Source organism: Podarcis bocagei (genome assembly GCF_964188305.1).
Source record: "Podarcis bocagei genome assembly, chromosome: 3".
Taxonomy (NCBI): domain Eukaryota; kingdom Metazoa; phylum Chordata; class Lepidosauria; order Squamata; family Lacertidae; genus Podarcis; species Podarcis bocagei.
Window position 1 is genome coordinate 44,856,801 of NC_138127.1, and position 25,459 is coordinate 44,882,259.

Consider the following 25,459-nt stretch of genomic DNA (forward strand, 5'->3'; position numbering starts at 1 on the left):
ATAATTGTATTGTGTATCATGTTGTTAAAATAAAAAACATGAAATAATCTCACTATAGCATTAACCAATAATGCCCAGTGCTTCTGACATATATAAAGCAGATAAGAAAAATCTTCCTTTCATGGAGATTGTATTCTCCATATTTAGAGATACACAAGTTTTTAATTTCCTTTTTAAAAGAAATGTTAACTAATATTGTTTTTATCCATAGAAATGCATTCACCACCTTTGCAGCAGATATAGATATTTATGGCTTTAATTAAAAACAGAGCTTATATAAAAAAGGAAGAAAACAGTACTGTTATGTTACACCACCAGATGCTTGTGGGGAAAGGATCTTTGCCTAAGGACCATAGTGTGGTGTCTGTTGTCTTGCTACAGTACAATGGGATACCCCAAATATAACACTTAACATATCATTTTCACAACAGCCCTATTATTAAGTGGCTGCTGATAACATGTGAACAGGGACAATGCACTCTGTTCAGAAAAATTAATTACATGCAGTTGATATTTCACAGTAGTGTTTAGTTTACGGAAGCTTTCTATTTAATTAAGAATCAATTAAATCCCCAGAAACCTAGATCAAATTATTTTTCTGTAATTAGAATAGCCAAACACTTACTTTTCAATATGAGCATCTCCATATCAAGAAGAACAAAACAAGCAGAAACAAACACACAGTTTCCCGTGATTATTAATGGAATTCTGTAAATCAGCGAGAGGAGCTGTTGCAGAAAAAAATCTGTTGATATGTTCATTTCCAAACATCATTATGTCATTTCAAGCTTCATTACATCACTCACTGCAGTTTCTTTATCACTTTTACTATTTACTCTCCTACTGTAATATTTTCTCTGACAAAATGCATGTATTGTGGCACTCTTCCCCCATCGCAACCAGGCAGGATACGTGTTGGACAGACCAGGCTCCTTCACCTACAGACTATTTTCATCAACATGTCTGTGTGACGTATTTTGTGTCAAATCTGTCTGCTTTTGTGAAATGCCCAGACCAGCAGCGAAACAGGAAAATCTTAGGCACAACCTCCCCCCCACCATAAAAATTTGTTTAATTGTTAAAAAACAACAACCCTCAAAGTGGTTTATAACCTTGCACACATTAAAAAGAATCCCATTTTAATCACGGGGTTCTTCAAGGGTTCTACTGCCCTGTGGTGAGTTTTTCCATGCTAATGGCGAGTGTGTGTGAACCACTATTCTGTTTTGCATATTCTTTATTGTGGATTAATTCTTTCACCGCATCCTATAGCACTGAATTAAATTGTAAGGATGGATGGGACAGTGCTTCACCGCTGATAAATGTAGTCGTATGCTATTCATGGCAGTTGTTTGTTGTTTTAATTGAATTGCGTTTTGTCCAGACCTTATTAGTTATTTTCTGTGGCTGCCTGCATTGCATCATGCTCAAGGATGTCCCCCTCCAGTAATGCACTTCTATATAAGCCATTTACATTTTGTGTTAAAATAGCAGCCAGGTGTTATTTGACAGATGACAAAGGAAATACTCATAAAAGTGACTTCCATTTCTGTCAACTTTCTATAAAAAGTTAATCGCCTATGATAGCTACTGAAGATAATAGAGAATTGTCGGTTATTTTCTGTGTTTCAGCACAGTAATCCAGCAATTACACTCTGGTTGCTTCCTTCTGTAGTATTTCTTAAATTGAAGCTGAGGCAAAGATCTCCCTCCCTGGTACATTTTATGCTCCCAAGAATCCTGCCAAATGGTTGGTTGGCTTCAGTCTGTCTCAGGAGACAATGGAAACCCCTGTCAGAATATATATGGGTCTCCATTTCTTGTTGTAGAATATTCCATGCAAAGGTGACAGGAATGGTTTGTTGTACTCTGTAGCATCTTGAAAATTAATCGATTTATTTATTTAATCAATTAATTAGGGGATGCCAGGCAACTAAGGATTTTGCAAAGAAAGATGGCTGCGCAGGCAGGAAGATGGAAAATGAAGAGTCATCTCTAAATGAATCCAAAGGTACTATCTCATGTTATACCTGCCAATGTACAGGATTTTTTGAATGCCACAAATTAATGGTTTAAGCTCACATTTATGGATTATGTCCCCGGTCGCCATGGCCAGTCAGATCTGAACCAAATAATTCAGCCTGCAGTTTTAAAACTTGCTTGGTTTTTTGTGTGTTTTTGTTTCCTTTTATTTACAGATACCAAGGAATCCAATAACAGGAGTTCCCATCCTCAGCCAGTTATTTTGACCTCGAAGTTGACAATCCCAGCCTTTCCATTGCGATGGGAACAGCAGAGTAAGCTCCTTCCTACTGTGGCTGGAATCCCTGCCAGTAAAGTTTCCAAGTGGAGCACAGATGAGGTGTGTTCCCAGTGCAATTCTTGCTAGACGTGAACTGAAGCAGACTTCACTTGAGCATGTCGTCTTTGTGGGTTATAGCTCTATTTTGTACAGAACACAATATTGTACAGTCATACCTCGGGTTACAGATGCTTCAGGTTGCGTTTTTTCAGGTTACAGACCTCCGAAACGCGGAAGCTTTGCACATGCGCAGAAGCGCCGAATCGCAACCCATGCATGCGCAGATGCACAGCTGTGGGTTGCGAACGCTGTGGGTTGTGAATGTGCATCCCTCATGGATCACGTTCGCAACCCGAGCGTCCACTGTATAGTTTATTGCTTATTTGTTTATTGCTGATTATGTATTTATTTTTAATGTAACATGGTTCCTTTTAAGTTTAGTAAACTATTTGAGGGGGTTTTTTAAAGTAGGATAATAGTAAATAATAGGTGAATCCTTAAAAAAACCCTTTTATGATGTAGCATATAATAGATCAATTCTAAAAACTATGCTCATGTAGCTCTGTTACATAAAATAAACCTTTCTGTCTTTATCAGAAAGTGGACTGTATCTAAACTCCTTTAAGAGGAATCATACTTTAAAGACAACTTGTTTTGCCTTACGGTAAAGGCAGATGGTTCTTATAACCAATGCAGAAGGTGACTTTGTTCTGTCCTCCTGATTTTTTTGTTCTGGCTATACTGAGTTCCAATTTATTATAGAGCTTCATTTTTCTAAAATACTCGCTTAGGGCAGTGTTAGAACAGATCATAGGGAAAACAGTAAGTGTCGTCTTAGGGCACAGATGGGAAACCTGCAGCCCTCCAGATATTGTTGGATTCTTTAACTTCCCATCATTGCTCACCACCACCTGATTCTACCCCACCCACTTCTAAGCTACAGACCTCGATTACATAAACAGAGGCTATACAGGCAAAATTGGAAAGAGTGAAGGCCACCTCCTGTGGTGGGGAGCTTCATTATATTAAAATCAGCTGGAATAAAGACATGCAGTGATGAGATCCAGTTTTTTTGCAAGGAAGCCACTGGGAGGACTCCCCAATCTCTCAGTTATCTATGGCCATTGTAGCATCTTTTTCTCTTCCTCCATACAAATGAGTGAATGCCATGCTAATGGAGCTCTTGTGTGAGGGTGGGGAAAAGGGGGTCAATGTTCTAAGCCCCGGGGCCATTTTTTTAAAAAAAATTATCCAAGTTTTTCTAATATTTTTCAGAACTGTGTTAATTTCCAAGCTAATGGGGCTGGGGCCTTCAAAGAATGTGCTTGTTGTTAATTGCTAGACAAGATCACAGTATTTTTTTGCACCCTCCTGTGGATAAACATCCATTGATTTTATGTGTTGTTAAAATTCAGGTGTCAGAATTCATACGGAGTTTGCCAGGCTGTGAGGAACATGGCAAGGTGTTCAAAGACGAAGTGAGTATAACAAATTTGTTGTTTCTCTGATCAAGAATTATTATTTAAATGCATAAAGAAGGCCAAATACTGGTTTAGGGCATATTCCTGAAGACATTATTTGATCCTGGTTTCAACTGAAATCAGATTTGTTTTCTGAGAGCCAGCTAAAGCCATTGTAACACTGGTACCTTGGTTTTCAAACGTAATCTGTTCCGGAAGACCATTCGAGTTTGGAAATGTTCGAAAACCAAGGTGCAAAGTGTGGTCTGCAAATTTAATAGAGAAAATTGAGAAAAACACAGTGGTACCTCAGTGGAAGCCGTTCGACTTCTGAGGTGCGTTCAAAAACAGAAGCATTTACTTGCGGGTTTACGGCATTCAAAAACCAAGGTACCACTGTATCTTAAATTATTATTAAAATTTAGAGTTCTTCCTAAATGTCTAAAGTTACTAATAATGGAAATTTTCTCCTTTTTTCCAAGCAAATTGATGGAGAAGCTTTCCTTCTAATGACCCAAACAGATATAGTAAAAATAATGAGCATTAAGCTAGGACCAGCCCTAAAGATCTTCAACTCAATCCTGATGTTCAAGGCTGCCGATAAGAACTCGCACAATGAACTCTGATGGAAAAGTGACTACAGGGCAGCTCTCTCCATTGCAGCTCATGTTTTATTCAAAGCACAAAGACTCCAAAGGATCATCAAGGAGGAACTCTCCAAGGCGAAAAGTCAGAGTGGATGGAGTGTTGATTTTCTCCAAGAGCCTGAGCAAACTAACACTTCTGGGAAGTGCTTAAGCTTTTTAGTAAGATGCTCTTACAAAAGAGTGGGTACTTAATGTTTACTGGCTGATGGCTCTAATTTCCCCACAACTAGCCATCCTTAATTTTATCGGGGATCCATTAACTAAGTTAACATATTAAAATTATGGAAATATTATCCTTTTCCAAGGAGACACAAAATACACACTTCATGAATTTACTTCTTCACCAATGAATTCCTTTGTATCGTTTCATCATTTTCATAAAAAAAAAATTGTTCACAGTTTAAAATAAGTGGACTACAGTTAATGAAGACTGTTAACAAGTCGTCTTAGTTTCACACAGCAGCTCAAATTTAATACTTTGCTTTGTACAATGAAGCTGATTGATTTATTCTGTTGTATGAAAACATTGCTGGAGACCAATGCTATGGTTTTTTGTTTTTGTTTTTTTTTGCATGATTAAAGAAGTTTAATGAATATTTCCACCAGCATATTTAGTATTAAGTTATTAAAACAAGAACTAACCAACAAAAGTAAAATTCAGGATTTATATAATTGTTTTATGCTGCATTATAATATTTAGTCCACAAATCTAAGACGAAAGATAGAAATTAAATTCTACAACTAAAATCTCAAATTCCTTGGGGAATTTAAAAATCTATTTAAGCAGGAATAATGCATTACCCTCAGTAATTTAAAGATAGCAAGAGATAGGACAAGAGATAGGGAAAAGCCCAAGCAGACAGTCAAGTAAAATTTATGTTACAGCTAAAAGGAATTTTTCACTTGTAAAAGTGCAGTTGTCTTGTGACTTGCGCTTGCGGCACAAGAGAAAAGAAGCACGAAGCAGGGGTGTTATGAATTAGATTGCATTGTTCCAACAAGCCACAATACGTACTCAAGGTTTGTTGTTGGCTTACTGACTGATTTATTGGAGCATAAGAAACCATTGGATGTAATGCTAAGTCAGGGGTCATGGCTCTCTTCTTTTGTGTGCTAGCACACAGACTAGATACAGACTAGAAAGGCCCCTTCGTGATAAACCAGAGTAATAGTTTACTCTGATGTGCAAATGAGACTATTGAGTGTGCTTTAGAAGTGTAGAATTTGGTACTGGAGCCCGTTAATATCTGTTAACAGAGTGTTAATAGAGAGAGAGTATTTCTAACCTCCACGCTTCAACACGTGAGCAGTGTGGTATTCTCACAAGCTAAGAGAGTGGAAAGAGAAGCTTTGCTATGGTTCAGTCCTCTGGTAACATCTGTAAACAACTAGATGATGGGGTTACTTACATTGCCACATGGCTGGCTAAACTAGTGTGGGAAGTAAGTATGTCATTTTTCACACATGGTATATATTTTCATGTTAGCTAGATAGGCAAGGGATCACCTCACGTTGTACATGCGCTATCGTTCTCTTACTTTTATACTTCCCTTACTTCTATACTATACTTCTATACTTCTAGAAATAAAAGTGGTTCCAATGGCTTGGGCAACATGAACCTCCCATTCTTGCCCCATTATGATTATTTTTAATGGCTCTCCTGAGGAATGTTTCTTTTAAGTCAAGGTAGAACTGCACAATCATCTAGCATGGATGCATTAGATACAGAGTCAACACGTTTAAAATTAAAATGCATTTGTCACAGGACCATGGGTAGTTATTTAAAATCAAGTTGCATTACATTTTTATGAACACTGTTAGGAAATAACAAAGTTATGAAACTAGAGGGACAGGATATTCATGGAAACATTAAAAACAACCCACATCCCATTCGAGTTGGGTGTTAAGAATATGAGTATTTGGCAGAAGATAGTTGCTATAAATGCAAATGTTCATAAAACATCTACGGTAACTTTTTTTCTTTTTTTTTTTTTGAAGGAGCAAGATTATACTAAAAAGTGCACTTAAATCAATCAAAATGGCAAATGATAAAACCAGGAATTACTTGCAAGTGGATTCTGCCCCAAAGCCACATTAAGTAATATTCAGTATTGGTGGTTGTTGTTTAGTCGTGTCCAACTCTTCGGGACCCCATGGACCAGAGCACGCCAGGCAGTATTGGTATATTCAGTACTGGTATATTCACATTTTTCCCAATTTACTTGATTTTTGCTGAAAGGAACTGCGGACACTTGACTTCAAAGATGAGGGACTCCAAAAAGTGAAGTGTATTGTACAGTCTTTTGGGGTATGGAATGCCAAAGACATGGTAGGAAGCCAGCAGAGCAGCGAGGGCCATTGTACAATCATCCAGCTGGGCCAATTTCTCCTTCTCCACGTATAGGGAACACTCACACACGTTTACATCAAATGGGTATTTTACTTCTAGTACTGGTGTTGACACTTTCACCTGGTTTTAAAAAATAGAAGTCTATGCATAAAATTCATGGGATTTCTTGTATTAACTAAAAAGAAAGTAACAGGAGGATCATCATTCTCTCAAAACTGTCTTTTAAACCAGTAATGAGAGTTCAAGTTGAACGAAAACAGACAATATAAGATCATTAGTAAATAAGAATTGAAGCTGCTGACCCCAGTTTGGTTCTTACTACCTGGGCTACTTTCCTTCCAGGAAAGCACTCCAATGCCTGACAAAATCAAGACATAAAAGAAAAACCGTTTTGCATGTTATCAACCATTATCAATGGTATCTCCAAATATATTGTTGCAATGTTGCATAAAAACAAACGAGTACATGTGGATTTTTTAAAAAAATTGTTGTCCGGCCTCCCACCATATAATTCGTTATCTACATACCTCCTCATTCACAGCAGCAAGCAAAGAGGAATCCTCTCCAAAAACATCTGGCAAAAGTAAACATGTGGCAGTAATCTTCATATCTATCAAAAGTGAAGAACAATTACAGGGCAGTAGGATTAACAGCCAGAAGAAGCAAGTGTTTTAATAGGCAGTTGTGTTCAAAGCAGAATGCTCTATATTTGGATGTTTTTTCCACTCTTGACAATAATTTATTAGGGTTTCTTCACACACACATTAGTTACCTTTCCAAGAAACATTCAGCATCTCAAGCATGAGTAATTAACCTTCCTTTTTCAGTTAATAAGCCATTTATATTCGATGTAGGATCTGTCCCATAGTGCATTGAAAGCAAACAGCCATTTCTCAGTGCACTTAAGGAAAATGTTTGCTTAGCTTCTATTATACAAAGTATCTTGCCCATTAACTGCTTTAAAACCAGACACAACAGGCTATACCAACATGTCCGAATGTCATCTTCCATGTACTGCTTCAGATTCTTCTGCAGAGCAACAATAACTGGGCTATTCTTCACCACATTCAACGTCAGTATGTCCTCTGAATACGCTTCCAAAATCTCAGCTGTTTTCTTGTAAATGTCTTTGTGTGTTAAAAGATGATATTCTTTAAAAAGCTAAAGGGGGAAAGGAAAGCAATTTAGATAATCCAACTGAGAAAATGTGTTAAATTACAATTTAAAGAGCACACAAGTGGAAGTATGCACTGATGCAGTACCCGATCACGAGCACGCTCTCCTTTGCAGCGTTACTGGGGTTTCAGAATCATAGAAGCATGGCTGCTTCCAACTGTGGAGGCAGAGCAATAGCCATCATGACTAGCGGTCATATTTTTCTTGGATCACAAGATACAGGGTGTGATTTGCTGTCAAAACCTCCGAATAAGTTACAGAAGTGCCTTCTTTGCCACGAACATAGAAATGCCTATGTGCACTCGTGTTCCGTAATGAAATATAAGGTTGTTACTAAGAAAACACCCATTACCTGATAAGGACACTTCAAAAAGGGGAATAGCATGAGAATTTCTTTGAAAGGCTTCCTCTCCTTATTGATCATCTTCCTTCTTATTTCTAAAGTCTTGGTCATCCTGTTGTCCACTTCTACCCAATTTCTCTCAGTTTTCATATATTCTTCCTTAAACCAGTTGATATGTTCATTTATCTCGACATCAAGGTCTTCGTTGTAAATGTTTTTAACCTTTTAAAATTGTCATTAGATAGATAGATAGATAATATTTATTGCGGCCATAGGCCCATACAGGTAAAAACAACACATAAGTGACAGCTTGTGCCGTGGGGGGAAAAAAAAAACAGTCGCTAAAACACCACTATAACAATAAAATACTATAAGATGGAAAGGCATGCTACGCCTTAATTAGCTTGTAGCGCTCCTTGGCGTCGCTTTTGGGAGAGGACAGCGACCAGGAACCTAGCCACTTTCAGGGTCGTGTGGGAATCCTTATCCTGCAAGATTTGGGCAAGGTGGAATTTTGGTGGGGTACCCTCTAGTTTCTGTATGATTGATCCCAACAAATTTGCCCGTGGCACATTGAACAAGGGGCAAGTGAACATAATGTGCTGAAGCGACTCCGGCGTCACCTTATCACATTCGCACGTGGCGGGGTCTTGGCCCTTTGAGAATCTATGTCTCAGGACATTGGAGGGGAAAACGTTGAACCTCGCTTTGGTGAAGGCCAGTCTATGGGCAACAGTCGAAAGGGAGGAGAGGTATGATGGAACGCAATAAGTTAAAGTGATACCAATGTTCTGGGGCGAACAAACACCTCCCCCCAGCATATAATTTTGCTGTAAGTCGATGTCATCCAGTCTTTGACGGATCAGTCTTTGAGCAGTGATTTGGTCTAGTTTTAGGGAATCTGAGGGAGAGATTCCATAGCTCAGGAGTTTGGCATGAATTTTACTAGTCCAGAGGCTGGAGAATTCATCTCGCCATAAGCATTGGACAAGGTGATGGTTTGGTAATCTATGCCACAATGATAACCAGTAATTGAAGACTTGCTTCCACAGGCAAGTTTCTAAGGATGCGATCTTCAATTCTAGTCGCATGGCTGCGTTGCTTACGCACAGGGGGAGCATTAGGAGCCGACGTAGGAATTGGCTTTGCAGAGTCTCAAGGGGAGCAAGGTCTGTCATCACGGCCCAGAGCGGGGCAGCATAAGCAAGCACTGCAACCACTTTTGCCTTGAACACCTTTAGGGCCGAGGGAACATGCAGAGCTCCGTCCGAAAAGAAAAATCGGAGGAGCGCATATGACAGGGTTTTGGCCTTGTTAAGTAGGTGTTGAATTTGAGCTTTCCATCCCAAGTTGTATTGAAAAATAACTCCTAGATATTGAAATTTTAGGACTTGCTCTATTTTTGCTCCACCAAGCTTCCATTTGTATAATCTCCGGCTTCTGGAGAAAATCAGAATCTTGGATTTAGCATGGTTGATGGTTAATTGGTTGAGTTGGCAATACGTGGCAAAGATCTTCAGAGCTCTGGTTAGTCCAACACGTGTATAAGATAGAATTACCGCGTCGTCCGCATATAAAAGGAGTGGGCAGCGGTAATCCGCTAGTCTAGGCGCGTGTGTACTTGGAGATGAGTTAACTAGGGGTGCTCGCATGTCGCTGATGAAAAGGTTGAATAGGCAGGGAGCCAATATACATCCTTGGCGCACTCCCTTGTTTATTGGTATCGAATTTGTGAGGTCGCCCGCAGGAGTAAGTCTCACTCTGGCAAGGGTACCTTCGTGGAGCTGACTTATGAGCCATAAGAGTCTTCTATCAATGCCCTGTTTCGCAAGTTTCTCCCAAAGAATATTTCTAGGAACGCTGTCAAAGGCTGCCTTTAGATCTAAGAAGGCAGCACAGAGGTAGCCCCGGGGAGGGGAGGAGTACTTCCGTGCCAGATGATAAAGAATTATCGCATGATCTGTTGTAGAACGTTTAGTTCTGAACCCTGCTTGTTCGTGGCCAATCTGGTTAGTCTCATCTACCCATCGCAATAATTTAGTCAGCAAAAAGCTGGCATAAATTTTCCCTATGATCGAAAGGAGGCTGATGTTACGGTAGTTTTCCGGCTCCGTTGGGGAACCTTTTTTATGAATTGGTACTATAATGGCCTCCTTCCATATTTTGGGGATGAGACCGGAAGCGTTGATTGCATCGAAGGTTTTGGCCAAGATGCCGGCCCACCATTTTGGGTGTAGTTTGATGGCTTCAGCAGGGATCAGGTCGGTCCCAGGGGCTTTGCCCGGTTTCAGCTGAGCTATTAGCTTGGCTATTTCGTCAGGATCGGTGGGAGGCCAGATAGGTAGGTGGGAAACAGATGCATCAGATGGTCGGAGGGAGCATCTGCCTGTGAGAAGCATTTCTTCAGGAACAATTCCCATGTCGGTGCAGAGATGACTGCCCTTGGGTATTTCCTCACCCTTCTGTTAATCAAAGACCAGAATTCCCTGGATCTGTGTGGTTTTGACGCAGTAATCAAAGCCTGCCAACGATTATGTTGCCACTCACGCTTGGCGGTTTTCTGCGTGCGTTTGTAGACTTGCTTGGCTTGGGCATAACTAGCTGGCAGAGTAGATGCATCGGAGATCTTATATACATTATATATAGCACGGAGGCGCTGTCTTGCTTGTTTGCACTGCGAATTATACCAGGGGGCACCGTAAGTATACTCGTTTCGATTTAAATTTTTGGGTGGCAACCTAAAGAAGGACGAAAGATCAGTCGTATGATGGTGGAAGCGCTTCAGCACTATGCTATGCTCGTCTGAGCCAGAGCCTATGTTGGAATGGGGCCCGAGGATTTCTTTTTGAAAGAATTCCTGGTACCTTTGAGCCTGGGTCTCCGACCATTTGATTCCTCTTACTTGGAGAGATTCGTTGGTTACCATCTGGGTCGCATGTCTATGAGCCTCCGGCTGCCAGTTCAGGGAGAGCTTGGCTACAAGGGGAAGATGGTCACTAGATTGTACATTCTCGATCTTAAAAGTGGAAATACACTTAAGTAGATCCCTAGAGACCAACAGGTAATCGAGGACGCTGTTTGATTTAATGCTCAGGTGAGTGAAATCCCCTGGAATATCAGGGAGGCATGTGCCATTTAAGGGGACCAAATTCAAACGGATGGCCATTTGATAGAGGAGTACCCCAGCCTCATTTGCTCTGTGGTCTTTAGAAGTTCTCCTCATGATATGTTCCAGGTCGTAATTTTCAAGGTTTGGGGTAACCCACCATTTGGCTTTGGTCAGCGAGTCCCAGTTTGCTGCTGTGCGGGCATTAAAATCGCCACCTATTATGGCCGGGGTGTTAGGGAACTTAACATAGCATGAGAGCAAATGCTCTTCTAGCGAGTCCCATTTAGAGCCCAGTTCGAGGGAAGAACCCCCAGGTGGCAAGTAAACATTTGTAACTAGGAGCGAGATCTTTTCCCCCGCAATCAGCCCGGTAAGGGCGTAGGGAGGCAGGGCCTGTACTAGCGTAAATTTAGCATGTAGGTTGTCATTAGTTATTTTGTAGAGTGCATTTTTACAAAAGAAAAAAGGAATAGTCTTGGTTAATAATAGTGCAATTTATCAAGAAAAACTAATCCTATACACATATGGGAGTACCTCACATTGAACTCAGTGGGGCTTGCTGCTGAGTAGAGGTGTACAGGTTTGCACTGTTAATGAAGTATTTTATTTGGGCAAACGCTTTACAAGTATGATCTTTCTCAGGGTTCTCATACTTTTTTTAAAAAACAAAACCCTGCATTCTTTACAAAAAAACCCCCCAACATAATGGAAGTATCTTATTTCCAGCAGTATTTGATGGCAACAACATTTAGACTTATTTCAGAAGATAAAGGCATTCTTTCTAAGCACAGTTCTTATCTATAATTATAACTGAGTTTCCCTTCAAAATTAGAACCCATAAGTACATTCCAGTCAAGTAGACACAGTACTCCTTGTTTATCAGTACCTGCCAGACTAAAAACACATTATTTGTGCCAGTTTTCAAGTGTTTTATTATGTATTTAAATTTAAAAATCTGGGGAAAGAAACCTTTCCCAAGCTTCTTATAGTCACCACAATTAAGTAATTCAAATGCTGATCTTCTAAAAGAGTTCTTAATTCTAAGATGGTAAAATAATTATTGTGTTACTAAGTATAATCTCACCAGTAATTTATAGGACACTAAAACTGGCAATTACCAGGCATAGCTGATAATCAGAACTAGCATAATGGTTGGGGCAGGGGAAGAGTGGGGATACTGTTCCCTTCCCTTCCCCAGACCTAAGCGAGTGGAGAAAGTGAAGCAAAAACAGATAAGCAAAAGCATTATAATATTTATTCAGGGTGACATGTTACCCAAAGGTAAATTCACATCTAGCAGTTTCGCTATAGCCATAATGATATAAATCAGTCTTTAGTAATACCAAGCCTAATTGGGCACATAGCATGAATGCCTTGGCAAAGTCTACACCTCTTTTGTCCCCAAGCACCACGATTTCCAATCCAAACACTTAGGTTCCAGTTCTTCCCCCAGCTGGGCTGCAATATATTCAGCCAACATTTAGGTTATTTGCATGCACAGAAATGGTGGGTAGGAAATTCTCTGCATACAAAATGGATGTCTTCCATTCTCTGCAAGGTTTAATAAGGTCTAGGAATTTTGACAGAGTTGCAGTCAGAACCTAGTCATATTGCCTTGGATTATATGGGAAAGGAAGTTAGCTTAAGGAAGTGCAGAGAGGAAATGCTACCCATCCTCTCCTCCCTCCTTCAAGCCCCCATCTCATGTTGCAGCAGAAAGGGGCAGACAGGGATTTTTTCCCCCCAAATTACCTTAAGATCTAAGCTATTATTGACAGGCAAGTCTCACTGAAATCTATGGGACTTTTTAAGCATTGGCACATTAGACTCCTTAATGGAAATATGGCACTCATATTCTTCAAGAATCAAAATGGTTGGAAAGAAGCCATATAAGGAATGCTCATTTTTTGCACACCTTCCTATTTTCCTCTTTCAGGAGTAGCTGGAAAGAGCAGGCAAAGCTCATATACATATCCTCTTGCTATTCCATCCACAGAATCTGAATACAGTGGTACCTCGGGTTAAGTACTTAATTCGTTCCGGAGGTCCGTACTTAACCTGAAACTGTTCTTAACCTGAAGCACCACTTTAGCTAATGGGGCCTCCCGCTGCTGCCGCGCCACCAGAGCACGATTTCTGTTTTCATCCTGAAGCAAAGTTCTTAACCTGAAGCACTATTTCTGGGTTAGCGGAGTCTGTAACCTGAAGCGTACGTAACCTGAAGCGTATGTAACCCGAGGTACCACTATACTTACTTTTGTTTGCACTCCTTGGACCTTCTCACACCTGGTTTCAGAAGATTTTCTGGTCTGCCCTCGCCTGTGTCCAAACTTGCATTTATTTCTCACTACCTGTTCATCATCATCTATCGGTCTCCGCACATACTTGAAACGGTCTTTAAGGGCTCGTTTCCATAGAAACTGCATATTTAAAAAAGTTGTTAGTGTCTTCCAGGAGCCTTATCTATTCTTTCAGCGCAAGTTATCTACTGTTCCTAAATTGCTAAAAGAAAAAGAACCTTTAGAATATCATTTCCAGCAGATTTTTTTTTAAAGAAAATGCAACTACTGTATACTTTGCAGAAGCTAATTGCATCCCATCCCTATTGAGGAAACAGAGTAACTAGCTTTGAAAGGCAGAAGGCAATAGCTTTGCTTAAAAGTAGTTTAACAAATGATAACATTGTAAATGCAAGACAATGGCTGTCTGCTTTTAACAGCGTAGCAAACAGCATAGTTGGTAAGTCAAAACGCAGGGGTGTTGTTTTCACACATCCACGTAATCGCTTGAAGTTTCAGTCACTGAGAAACAAACAGGCGTGTGTGAACTTACTGTACATTAAAATTCTGTTTAAGAACACTGTTCTACGTGTTCTGGCTGAGTAACAGAATATTAATCGAAAATCAGAGTGTAAACCAACTTATTGATAACCCACCGTTTCTCATATAGCTCTCAGCATCTTAGTGTCATGGGATAATAATATAAGAATAGCGCCTGCTGTTTCAGGCCACAGGTACATCTAATTCAACCACCAGACAGTGGCCAATCAGACTTGTTTGTTTGTTTCTTATTTCATAACATTTATATACTGCTTGATTGTAAAGAAAGCAAAACAAAACCTGAAAGTGGTTTACAAAAAGATGCCGATGAGAATCCTACAAATGAGATATGTTGGCAACAGTGTTCCCCTCCCTCTTGTGAACTGGTAGTCAGTAGGAAACGGTTTCTGACTGTGATGGCAGCACATAGCCATTGTGGCTTGCAGCCATTGATAGCTTTATCCTTCATAATATATGGAGGATACTATCCAGATTGACATTTCCTAGTTGCTATGAGATTATCACCTTAGCCCAGTCGACCTATGAAGTAATAAGCATCCAAAAACTGAATTCAAAGGAATGGAAATGCCTGCAAGAGTACGATAAAGGTCAAAACAGAAAGCCACAGGTGTCCACTTGCCAAGACCAACATTTCATAAGTTTGAAAATATCATGCACTCCTGTCTCAGTGTTGTTCCTTATATTTAACTCTCACAAACCCTCTTCAGTTGTTCAGTATCAGTGAAGAGACATTTCAGAACCCACCAGCTAGCTCTGGCTCCTTAACCCATCCAACTCATGTCAAGTGGCACTCTGAAAGGGGCCTGTACTTGTAAGACCACTCCCCTCCCCCAGAGGGTGGAGTTGTGGGCGGGTATCTGGGACCTCACTGGGACCTGGCAGGGGGCGGAGTGATGCCACCCGCATCATCGGGACTCTCAGCTGCATCACGCCCCCCAGCTGACCGATCTGGTTAGCCGGGGTGTGTGGATGCTGTGGTTTAAATTGTGGCGTGGCTGGTGGATGGCCTCCTTTTGCCGCCTCTGTCGAATCACCCAGCCCATCCGCCCTCTTTTTATATGTTGCTTGACTTTGGCTTTACTATGGACTAATGTTGGTTGCCTTATTCTTGGGGCCAGGTAGGATTTTTTTCCACTTGGCAAATTGGTACAAGCCATTTGGTTTTCGCCTATCTTGTAGCAATCATGACAACTTTGTAAGGTTAGGTGGTTAGCCATTGAGTAAGCCTGGTTCATGGGATGGGAGGTTGTTGCCTCTGCCTGCCCCTCCAAGTTAAGGGTATCCTGTTAAAGGGATCCAGGTGTGTGTGGATCCTGTCCAAAGCCTGGGCATGGGTTAGGGCCATGCCACAACCCCACCGGGGACCTTGGGGGTGCTCTTAATTGATGTATAACATAGGGCACCCCCTATCAGTGGTTGACCCTTAAAAGACTTCCTGCAGGCATGCAGGAGTCATGATATAGTCGGTTTCACCCAATACCGCTCACATCTGTAACCAATAAAGTTGTGGCCTTATTTATCCCATTAACTCAACATATTTGTGTCTGTGTGTTTATTATCCAAGGGGAACTTTGGGCCCTGGGGCCTTGCAACACAAGGTTTCTTCTGTGGAGACAGGAACCTTGGTAAGCTTATACAAATCACACCTTTGGACCACAACCTGGGGATAGATAGTATTCTCCTAAGGAACACAACACTCATCTATGAAGTCTTTGCTAACATACTGAGGACAACACATGGCAAATCTCCAGAAAGCCCTGCATGGAGTGTAAGATCAACCTCTGTGGAATGAAGTATTGAAGGCTCCACAGGGTCCAGCAGCATCCCCTAAGCACCACTCTCTCAAATAAGACTATAACCACTGGAAAGCCCAGTCCCAATTCAGACAGCTGCTCCAGCAGGATACTAATGGTGGAGGGTATAGAAAGCTGCTGAGAGATCAAGGAGAATCCACAGCATCCCATTACCCTTGTCTGTCTCCAGGCAGAAGTCATCATACCTGGCAAACGGCTGTTTCCCTGACATAAGCAGGCCTAAACCCCAATAGAAATGTATATAATCAAATAAAAGCAATTGCATGTTTAATTCAAGAAAAACAGTACAGAATTGCATTTGTTTGGGTACTTACAAAGCCATTCCCATCCTCATCAAGAAAAGGGTATGCCTGGAGCAATTCATTGACAACATCATTATATTGCTGAGTGGTTGGATATCTGCCCACGCAATATAAAATGCATACAAATATTATTATTTAAAGTGCCCTGCTGCTTCAACTGGAAAATCTTCAGCTCCTTTTACATTAATGCCTGCCTCTATCATACAAAATAAAAAGTACACTCTTGGCAATCTCTACTCACACACTGGCCCAGTCATTCATATCACTGCTGCCACCATATCAGGCTGCAAAACCCTGTGCCGAGGGTGCCTAACATGGAAGGAGATTTGATTTCTTTTTTAGCACCATGGAAGCACTTGTGCAGTGGATATCTGTGGTTGGGCTCCTACATCTGTGTGTGAGATGTTGCATGTCTGCATTGTGGTGGTGGGCACTCACAATCCTGAGGGCGAGATTGCACCCCTGCACGTAAGTGAGACATTCCTGCTTCTTTACCAAGCTACCTGTGGTTTGGTGACAAGCACTGAGAGATGACAGCTCGGAAGACAGTTCATTGGTCCAAACAAGACCATGGACCACTGTCTGCAGGGTTTATTAAGTGACTAGGTAGCAAGAGAGTAGAAGTAACTGGGCTCTGGCTACCCTCCAGGCCTCCCAACACCCATACAAGTTATGGGCAGCCACAAATATATTCATTCTGCCTTTCTACCTACGCACTCTTCAAATCAAAGTTCACAGCATGCAGAGATCAATTTATCATCCTTATGGAAATTCACCCCATGCCATATTGCTCCCATGAGGCAGAATGCTGAAGACTGCCTTACTTACAGTGATCCTTCAAGATACTTTGTCATGTCAGCTTGCAAGAATTCAATTATCCTTATTCTCACACTGTGGTCAGGGCATTTTCTTTCTGCTAATATGCATTTGACATCATAAGGGAACTCAGGCAGAATATATGAATTTGTCCATTGCAATGCTTTGCATCTTGCTAAAACATGCCTCATGCTTTTCCTGACAAAGGAAGCAAAAATGACCATTCATTAGCACTTTAAATTCTCACATACTTCGTTGTGCTAGCTCCTTCAATTGATTTATTATCAGTGAAAGACTAGCCATCCACTTGTTATAATATATTTACTATGCTTTACACTCCAGGAACATGGGCTACCCCTAGTGTTATTTCCACATAATCTATTATATTTTTTTAATGCATTACAAATTATGATATGATCCAAATTATACTTTTCTTTACATTATTTTTTAGAAAACGTGCTCTAGTTTATTTTGCTTTAGAAGCCCCAGTCCATCCTTATCTCTCCCTGTCTCTCCTCCCCTCCCCACAGTAGTCATCTGCATCCAAATAATTTGTTCCTCCGAGAATCATACCATCTTTGTGTAAGACTTAATAAAACTAATGCAAGCATATGATATTGTAATCCTTTGTTATTGTCAATATAGCTTCGTAGTTTAGGAGATTCTATATGAAGATAGCTATATCTTTGGAATTAGAAGGATAACCAAAAACTCACTTTTGTTTGAGAACTCTTTGATCAATGGATCCATCATCACGGCTTTCATTAGGAGAGAAACAGTTCGCCTGTCCAACAGTTAGCTGAATGCCATGGGTTCTATAAGGAAGGAAACATGTTGCCCAGTTGATTATGACCTACAACAGATAGCAATTCCCTTCTTGATCCAAGTATAAGGGTCTACTTTTTAAAACCCTTATATCTCCTTTTAACTCTTCTCTTTATATTCCTGCCTGAATGAGGGCTATGTGGAATTTGGAAGGATGGATGGCCAGGCTGCGTTCAGCCAGTCCCCCAAATAATTTTGTCTGGCCCCTGTGACTCTACCATATTTTAATCACAGTCTGGTACAAAGCATGCCCACTAATTCACTTGCAAGAAAAATAAACAAATATGATCAAGTTGTGAAAAAGAGAGATCCACAGTGGATTTTATATATTGTTTATTGCTGTGTACACACAATCTTTTTAAATAACCTCCCTCCCCCTCAAATAATTATGGACACTGTAGTTTGCTGAAGGTTGCTGGGAATCGTAACTTTGTGAGGGGCAAACTACAGTGCGCAGAATTATTTGAGGGGGAAAATGTGCTTTAAAGGTGTAGTGTGTATTCAGCCCATATGTCAGTTGGAAAAATATATATCTGGCCCTTGGAGAACCTACAGACATATAAGTTGGTCATCTCAACGTATGTCAACTGCTTCATGGATGCTACTCTGCTTTAGTGGATGTAGTTCAAGAGAACTGGGAGACTTGTCCCTTTCTTCCTTTGAGAACAAAATGGTGAATATCATTTTCCTTACAAGTTAAGCTATTATAGCCTTGTGGTTCTCCACCTTTAGCAAATATATTGTTGTAGCTTTCTGATCTGATTTTGGTGACTAGGGTTATCATTTTGGGTGCTCCTGAGCTCCTATCTGATCCTGAATCTCCTTTCAAGCGCCCCCTTTATATTCTCTAAAGCATGGGTGACATTGGAAGGAGCACTGGTAGACCATGAGGTTCTGGGGTCATGCCTCCATAGAAGCTAAAAATACTGGGCAATGGTCAGAAGAGGTGACTCATTTGGATTCTCCCACCATGAGGGGGGAGGGGCAAGGTGTTTGTGTGTTAAAAATAATAATAAAGGTTTTAGCTTGGGCCAGAGTCCAAAAGGCACAGAAATACTGAGATTTTGGACTCCATAAACTAGCACCATTTTAGAGGGGTGGTTATCTCTCTGAAGATCTGGTGTGGGGGCTGTCATTTGGAGTGTTTAAGCTGTGCCACCACCTCTGTTTAACCTGTTTATTTGTAAATAAAATGCAACTATGACAAAATGCCAATAATCCTCGGTTTACCTTGTTGGAAAGAAAATAAAGCTTGGTTACACACTGTGCCCCTGGCAGTTCTCACTGCCAGAGCAAAATGGGGAAGTGTAACATTATTATTCCTGATCTATAGATAAAAGTTGAACTATAGATTAAGGATGAACCTTTACAAGTGGAAAGATTTGCTCGTTCTGCCTCTGGGTGCAATTTTCAAGCAGGCTTGAAAGCCCAAGCATCTTTCTTTTTAGAAACGAGGCACAAAACTAGTTCGAGCTGAATATTACAACAGTGCCTTAGAAAAACAGGACAGACTGTTATTTTTCCATATTCAGGGGTAACAAGCAATAAACATTCGTTGCCATATTCTGCTGAGCTTCCAAATTCACATTACTGTAGTAGCAAAATTCAGTGACTGTAAAAATTAATGAGCATTAGCATTAAAACAGAGAACCACTCTGACTGGAATATAAGTGGGATGCTTTTGTTTCTTCCTTTATTTTTCTTTGCAGAGCCTTACCCACTGAATTCTCCTGGTGACTCAGAGAAGGGCTCTTTGCAGGCAAAAACTGGTCCTTCTGTCTGCTGCTTGCATTTTTTAATCAGATCCATTAACACTGCCTGGTGCCCAATTTTCTTGACCAGCTGCTGGACCATCCTGTCGTTAAGAGCCAACAGAGCAGCGCCACCCACTTCTTCCTCTAAAAGAAAAGCCAAAGAATCATTATACATGGATTGCCTCTGGCTGCAAGCAGGCAGATGTTTCAAAGGCAATTGGTCATACCAAAAGAATAACAGTCTTTCTTTTTTTGCACATTGGAAGGAAAAGTTCTATATAAACTGTAACAAGCAATCAATCTATATTGCACACTATCCATTTTCAATTGAGTTCGAGTACAGATGTTCTTAGGCACAATATTAGCTTTGTGGGTTTAGCTTTGTGCTGGGTGCTGAATTGCTACAGAGGGAGGCACTGAGGCAGGAGTCCGGCTGAAGTCTTCTATCCTAAGAACTTTTCTCCCTACCTTCAGCCCCAGCCAATAGGTTGTGGTTGCCTAATGGGGGTTAAAAGGTACTCTCCACATCCACTGTGCTGTTTTGATTGCTTCAAAATGTTCTGAGGATAAGCATGTTTATTTTAGTGCTGAGACCTGGTGCATATTTAGTTCTGTGCTTATCTCACAATCCTGATCTGGAAATTAATGAAAGCTTTTCCCTGGTTAAAAACTTACAAACTGCATTGCTATATTATTATGTAACTAGGAAGCAAACACTATCAAAACAATTAATTTCACATAGAAACATGCTACCAGAATGCACATAAAGCTTTTAAGGATTTAGTATCCAACAATTTATTCTGCATTTCTCCCCCACTCCCTGCAACAAATACTTAGAAACATCAATGGAAACCTCATTTGATTTAATAAATCTCTGTAAATTACACAGATATTTGACACATACAGTGATACACAGAGAACAGTCTTACCACGAAATTTAGGAACCAGGTCTCCTAAGTTTTTCAGTAGCAACCAGTTGCAGACTTGATCAACTGACCAACTTTCCATCTCCATTTGTTGTGATGGGAAATTCCACTACTGTACAGAGTTTGGAAAAACAAGAACAAGAAGATGATTCTATTTTAAATCTTTGAGTCAATGTTCAGTTCTCCCCTACCCCCAAAACCTGATATTTTGCAAAATAGGTACACATAGTTCCAGGATGATAATAATTTGTTTCCATATTTTGCACACTATATATTCATGCCTGGTGTAAGGAGGCAGTTTTATGATTCCTGTTACACCTGGTCTTAGAATCCCAGTCTTGCTTTCCTCTGTTCCGAACAAGCAGCTTCATTCTTTATAATACTGAACACACCCTGAGCCCACACCATTAACACCCAAGTTTCCACACAGATACGAGAAAGGTGTGAAATTCACCACCACTATGCTCATCAGGAAATGGCTGACATTTTTTTACAGAAAGCTGGGGTGGGGGAGAAAACTACATATTAGCCTCTCGCATACACATTTAGAGCAAACTGAATGCATTAACCCACACTGCTCCATTGAGAAACTAGTCAAGTGAACGCGTACACCAATGGGAGCAATATGAACAAAGGTAGAAAATGCACAGAATCGCAAGCCAGTTTTGTGAAGTCACCTTCACTAACACCTTATAATTCAAGCTATTTCTAGGAAATGCAAGAAACTGATGTGTTTGCAGGTAGATTTTCAAAGGGTTTGGTCCGACTGAGCAGTAGAAGAAGAGGAGGAGGAGGAGGAGGAGGAGGAGGAGGAGGAGGAGGAGGAGGAGGAGGAGTTTGTATTTGATATCCCGCTTTATCACTACCCGAAGGAGTCTCAAAGCGGCTAACATTCTCCTTTCCCTTTCCCTCCCACAACAAACACTCTGTGAGGTGACTGGGGCTGAGAAACTTCAGAGAAGTGTGACTAGCCCAAGGTCACCTAGCAGCTGCATGTGGAGGAGCCGAGACGTTTAGCCGGTTCCCCAGATTATGAGTCTACCGCTCTTAACCACTACACCACACTGGCTCTATCATGACATTCTCTATCCTTGAGGCATAGGAGCCAAGGTCCCTTTGCCCCCAATAAAATACTTGAGGAGGCTGCCCCCCCAAATATTGATGGGCCTTGCCATTCAAATGGTGTGTGTGTGTGTGTGTGTGTGTGCGCGCGCTGTGTCTTGTGATTGATGATGCAGAGCAGGGCTTACCTGCCCCCCTAAATATTTTATTCAAGTTGGCACCCCTGCCTTGAGGTCGCACAGGGATCCACATTTCAGTGCTTTTGTGGAGAGGGTGAACTAACCTGGCCCTAAGGGGTTCTCTTCCTTCTTCCCTTCCAGTTTCCTGAGGTCTCTCTGAATGGAAATGCCCACTTCCTTTCATGAGACAGGTTTTTGAAAGTTCTGTGGTTAGCACAGATTTAAAATCCTTGAATCAAGCAGTAGCAATTCCATGATTCAGACTTATCTGTCAAATACAATTAACCCAGAACCATGGATTCAGAAGAGGATTGTGGAATTCATCTAAGCCAATCCCTGTTCCATCTTTTCTGTGGCAGCCCATTAGATATTTGGAGGCAGCATTCGTGTCTCCCATTGATTTTCTCTTTGCTGGGCTAGCCATATGCTTTCAGCCATTTCGTATGATTTCAAACCCATCACCATAAGAAAAGGGCCATGGCTCAGTGGTATAGCAGAAGGTCCCAGGTTCAATCCCTAGTTAGGAAAGACTCCTGTGTGAAAGATGGAGAGCCACTGCCAGCCGGAGAACATCAGGCACAGGGTCAAAAGCCCCTCCAGGCTTATCTCTCTGGCTCTCAGGACTATCCCAGGCTATGTAAAACACCTGGATTTTGCATGGCTAGAAGGTAGACCACAGTACAAAGGTAAGAGTCACATCCATTGCCACACCCATGTTTGCCTCTAGTGCTGGAAATTTGTTTATGAGGAATTGCAGCTCTTGGGCTAAAAATGATCCCCTATTCCTGGAGTAGACAATACTGAGCTCTAACTTAGTACAATATGGTACTAAGGAGCTTTCTAAGTTCCTGGTTGTTCTCCTCTAAGCACTCCAGCAAGGCAACAAAATGGAGAAGAAAAATGGAGAGGCGGTGATGGAGAGGAAAAGCATTATTGAGTTCCCCCACTGCTTTTCCTCTCCTCCCTCCACCACTGTTTTCCTTCTCCATTTCAACCCCCTTGCTTTTACCACAGCATTTTGCCTTCCCATTCCCTGACCTCTGCCTGTCCCTTCCTTTTTGCACCTCTATCAAACCACAACCCCACAGAGCCCTGTTCAAGTACCAGGCTGCGTACGCAGCTGCCTCCTAATGGGCAGAATCCCGGCTTTGCAAGAGAGTAGCTTCAGTCTCCAGCTAAGTAGGCCTTGGTGCAGAGGTGAGAGAGGTCGGTCCAATATGGAATGGAAAGAGGGGGCATTTGGGATGGGGGGGGCAGGACAGGGAGGTGAGATTAGTATTCTTCCACCACGACTATCTCTCCTCTCCATCCAAAGACACATTACAGTCAGTCAAAAACACACAAGGATGGTGCAAAGCAGAACTGGAGATGGGGTGGCCTGAGCCCTGACAGAGAGGCCTGAAGAACTGCATTTTGTCCCTGAGCTTGATATTCCCTTTCCATGCTCTAACCCAGCACCTTTAACAAACTACAATTCCCAAGTTTCTCAAGGGGCACACCATTTTCTGGTTCAAAGTGTCTTAAGCTGGCCCTGAATCCACCTTTACAATCATCATGGGTTTAATTTTAACTAATATCTATTCATAGCAATATGCTGTTATAATAATACTACAGTGGTACCTCTGGTTACGTACTTAATTCATTCCAGAGGTCTGTTCTTAACCTGAAACTGTTCTTAACTTGAAGCACCACTTTAGCTAATGGGGCCTCCCGCTGCTGCCACGGCACGATTTCTGTTCTCATCCTGAAGCAAAGTTCTTAACCCGAGGTACTATTTCTGGGTTAGCGGAGTCTGTAACCTGAAGTGTATGTAACCCGAGGTACCACTGTATTCATAAATGAATTCCAAGGCTTACATTTTCTTTTCTTTCTTAAACTCCTCTTCCACCAACCCAAAGCTCTGCTTATTTTAAACCAGGAAGTGGATGCTTCCAATCTTCACATCACAGGGATGCTAAAGCTCACAGGTTTGAGGCCCACCCCAGGATCACTCATGTAGTGCAACATTATGGTTAACATTACATCCAAACCTTCTCAGTGTGGCTATAGGTGAGCTTGGTGCATCAAAATAAAACAGAGTGTAGGCATCCTGTTGTGAAGAGGGTACGGGAGCCTTTTCTAATCTGATTACTTCTTATATCCTTTAAAAGAAGAATAAATAATGCAACACAAAGTTGCAAAAACATTTTGCATTCTGAATAGAAAGCATAACTGAGCTGGTTCCTATCCCCAAATTCTTATCTAGTATAAAGCTTATTTTCTCTGCATTTTGCCCTCTGGCATTTTTTCTAGTTCTCCTATAGCATAATACATTTAAAATTATTTCAAGAATTATAGCAGTTGGCTTCATTTAGTAGCCATGGAGCTCCCCCCCCCCCAGTCTAAGGAGCAATAACAGGGTGTGAAAAATCATTATTTGCTGAGAACTCTGGTGTAAATTAAAAAGATCACACCTTCCTGTCACACTTCTTGTTTCCTTGAGAAGGCTAGGATGAGATGAGCAAAATCCTCAACGATGAAATGGAATTCAGCACAGAATACATTTTACTGGACAGATAATTCATATTCCAAGTTAAAAAGAATTCCAAGTTAAAAGCTAGACAGAAAGAGAACAATGCTGTAAGTTTGCCATTGTAAAAGGAGAGCTTTAGTCACCAGGTTATATCAAGAGAAGTGGACGAAGCACACTAAATACAACTGCAGAAATAAGTCTATGTACTATTGGAATGATGTCTACTACACCACCACTAGAATGGGGTGGCATCTTGACCACGCCATGCTACCTGCCCACTCAGAAGCATAAATGCACCACCATTCGCCCCATATGCAGCTAGGGGATTGGGCCACAGAGGAATAAACTAAGGCCCAGTACTATGTGTGTCCCACACTGCCAGAAGGAAATGCTAGCCTAGCTATGGTTCACATTTATTGGGAGGGGGTCTGTCTTCTTTTCACTAGGCTAGATGGTATTTCGTATAACACTGTCCCAATGGACGTTTTCCATCCAAGTAACAAAATAACAGCTGGGAAGTGGGGGTGATTTTCACTGGGAGCAGCAGCAGCAGCAATACCTGTGCCAAATTCTCTGTGCTCTGGGTACAAGCTACCCCCTCAAATGAAAAACTTTTACATTGATTTCAATGTAATGGTTAATATATTTGTATATTTTATTGCTGCACCCCACCCTGGGACCCTCCCCCCTCAGATCTGTAGGGGTGGGGGCACTGGTAGGACCCCAAAAGCAGCACATGGGGAAGGACAGGAGACGTTGTTCCGTTGGGCAAGAGGAAATGCTTCTATTGGCAGAACGTTTGTTTAACTGTGATGTTGAATTCCTTCCCTAACAAATAACTAAATGAACAATGGGTAGCATTCAACTCAGTTTTACTCAAATTAGATTCACTAATGAATAGGTAAAAGGTAAAGTTAAAGGACCCCTGGACAGTTAAGTCCAGTCAAAGACGACTATGGAGTGCGATGCTCATCTTGCTTTTCAGGCCAAGGGAGCCGGCATTTGTCCACAGACAGCTTTCCGGGTCACGTGGCCAGCATGA

At 41.3% G+C, this 25,459-nt stretch overlaps 2 protein-coding genes across 15 annotated transcripts in view; one reads left to right on the forward strand and one right to left on the reverse strand.

The window, feature by feature from the left end:
* Positions 1 to 5,017, forward strand: part of L3MBTL3 (L3MBTL histone methyl-lysine binding protein 3) — a 58,436-nt gene extending 53,419 nt beyond the window's left edge. For all 11 annotated transcript variants that reach the window (XM_081187665.1, XM_081187672.1, XM_081187667.1 and 8 more), the window contains 4 exons: positions 1,920 to 2,011; positions 2,199 to 2,362; positions 3,718 to 3,780; positions 4,245 to 5,017. In XM_081187665.1, the coding sequence (XP_081043791.1) occupies positions 1,920 to 2,011; positions 2,199 to 2,362; positions 3,718 to 3,780; positions 4,245 to 4,388 (463 nt within the window). In that variant the 3' untranslated portion in view covers positions 4,389 to 5,017. The remainder of the gene's footprint in view (positions 1 to 1,919; positions 2,012 to 2,198; positions 2,363 to 3,717; positions 3,781 to 4,244) is intronic.
* SAMD3 (sterile alpha motif domain containing 3) overlaps positions 2,326 to 25,459 on the reverse strand; it is a 49,067-nt gene continuing 25,933 nt past the window's right edge. The window contains exons 1-11 of one of the 4 annotated variants that reach the window (XM_081187737.1): positions 20,983 to 21,050; positions 20,668 to 20,776; positions 19,702 to 19,882; positions 17,876 to 17,974; positions 17,172 to 17,357; positions 16,356 to 16,440; positions 13,643 to 13,807; positions 8,288 to 8,500; positions 7,749 to 7,920; positions 7,287 to 7,369; positions 5,154 to 6,879 (exon numbers count right to left, since the gene is read on the reverse strand). In XM_081187737.1, the coding sequence (XP_081043863.1) occupies positions 6,628 to 6,879; positions 7,287 to 7,369; positions 7,749 to 7,920; positions 8,288 to 8,500; positions 13,643 to 13,807; positions 16,356 to 16,440; positions 17,172 to 17,357; positions 17,876 to 17,974; positions 19,702 to 19,882; positions 20,668 to 20,752 (1,521 nt within the window). In that variant the 5' untranslated portion in view covers positions 20,753 to 20,776; positions 20,983 to 21,050 and the 3' untranslated portion in view covers positions 5,154 to 6,627. Of the gene's footprint in view, positions 2,443 to 5,153; positions 6,880 to 7,286; positions 7,370 to 7,397; positions 7,921 to 8,287; positions 8,501 to 13,642; positions 13,808 to 16,355; positions 16,441 to 17,171; positions 17,358 to 17,875; positions 17,975 to 19,701; positions 19,883 to 20,667; positions 20,777 to 20,982; positions 21,051 to 25,459 lie in introns of those variants that run through there. The other 3 variants (XM_081187739.1, XM_081187736.1, XM_081187738.1) reach the window with 3 other exon arrangements.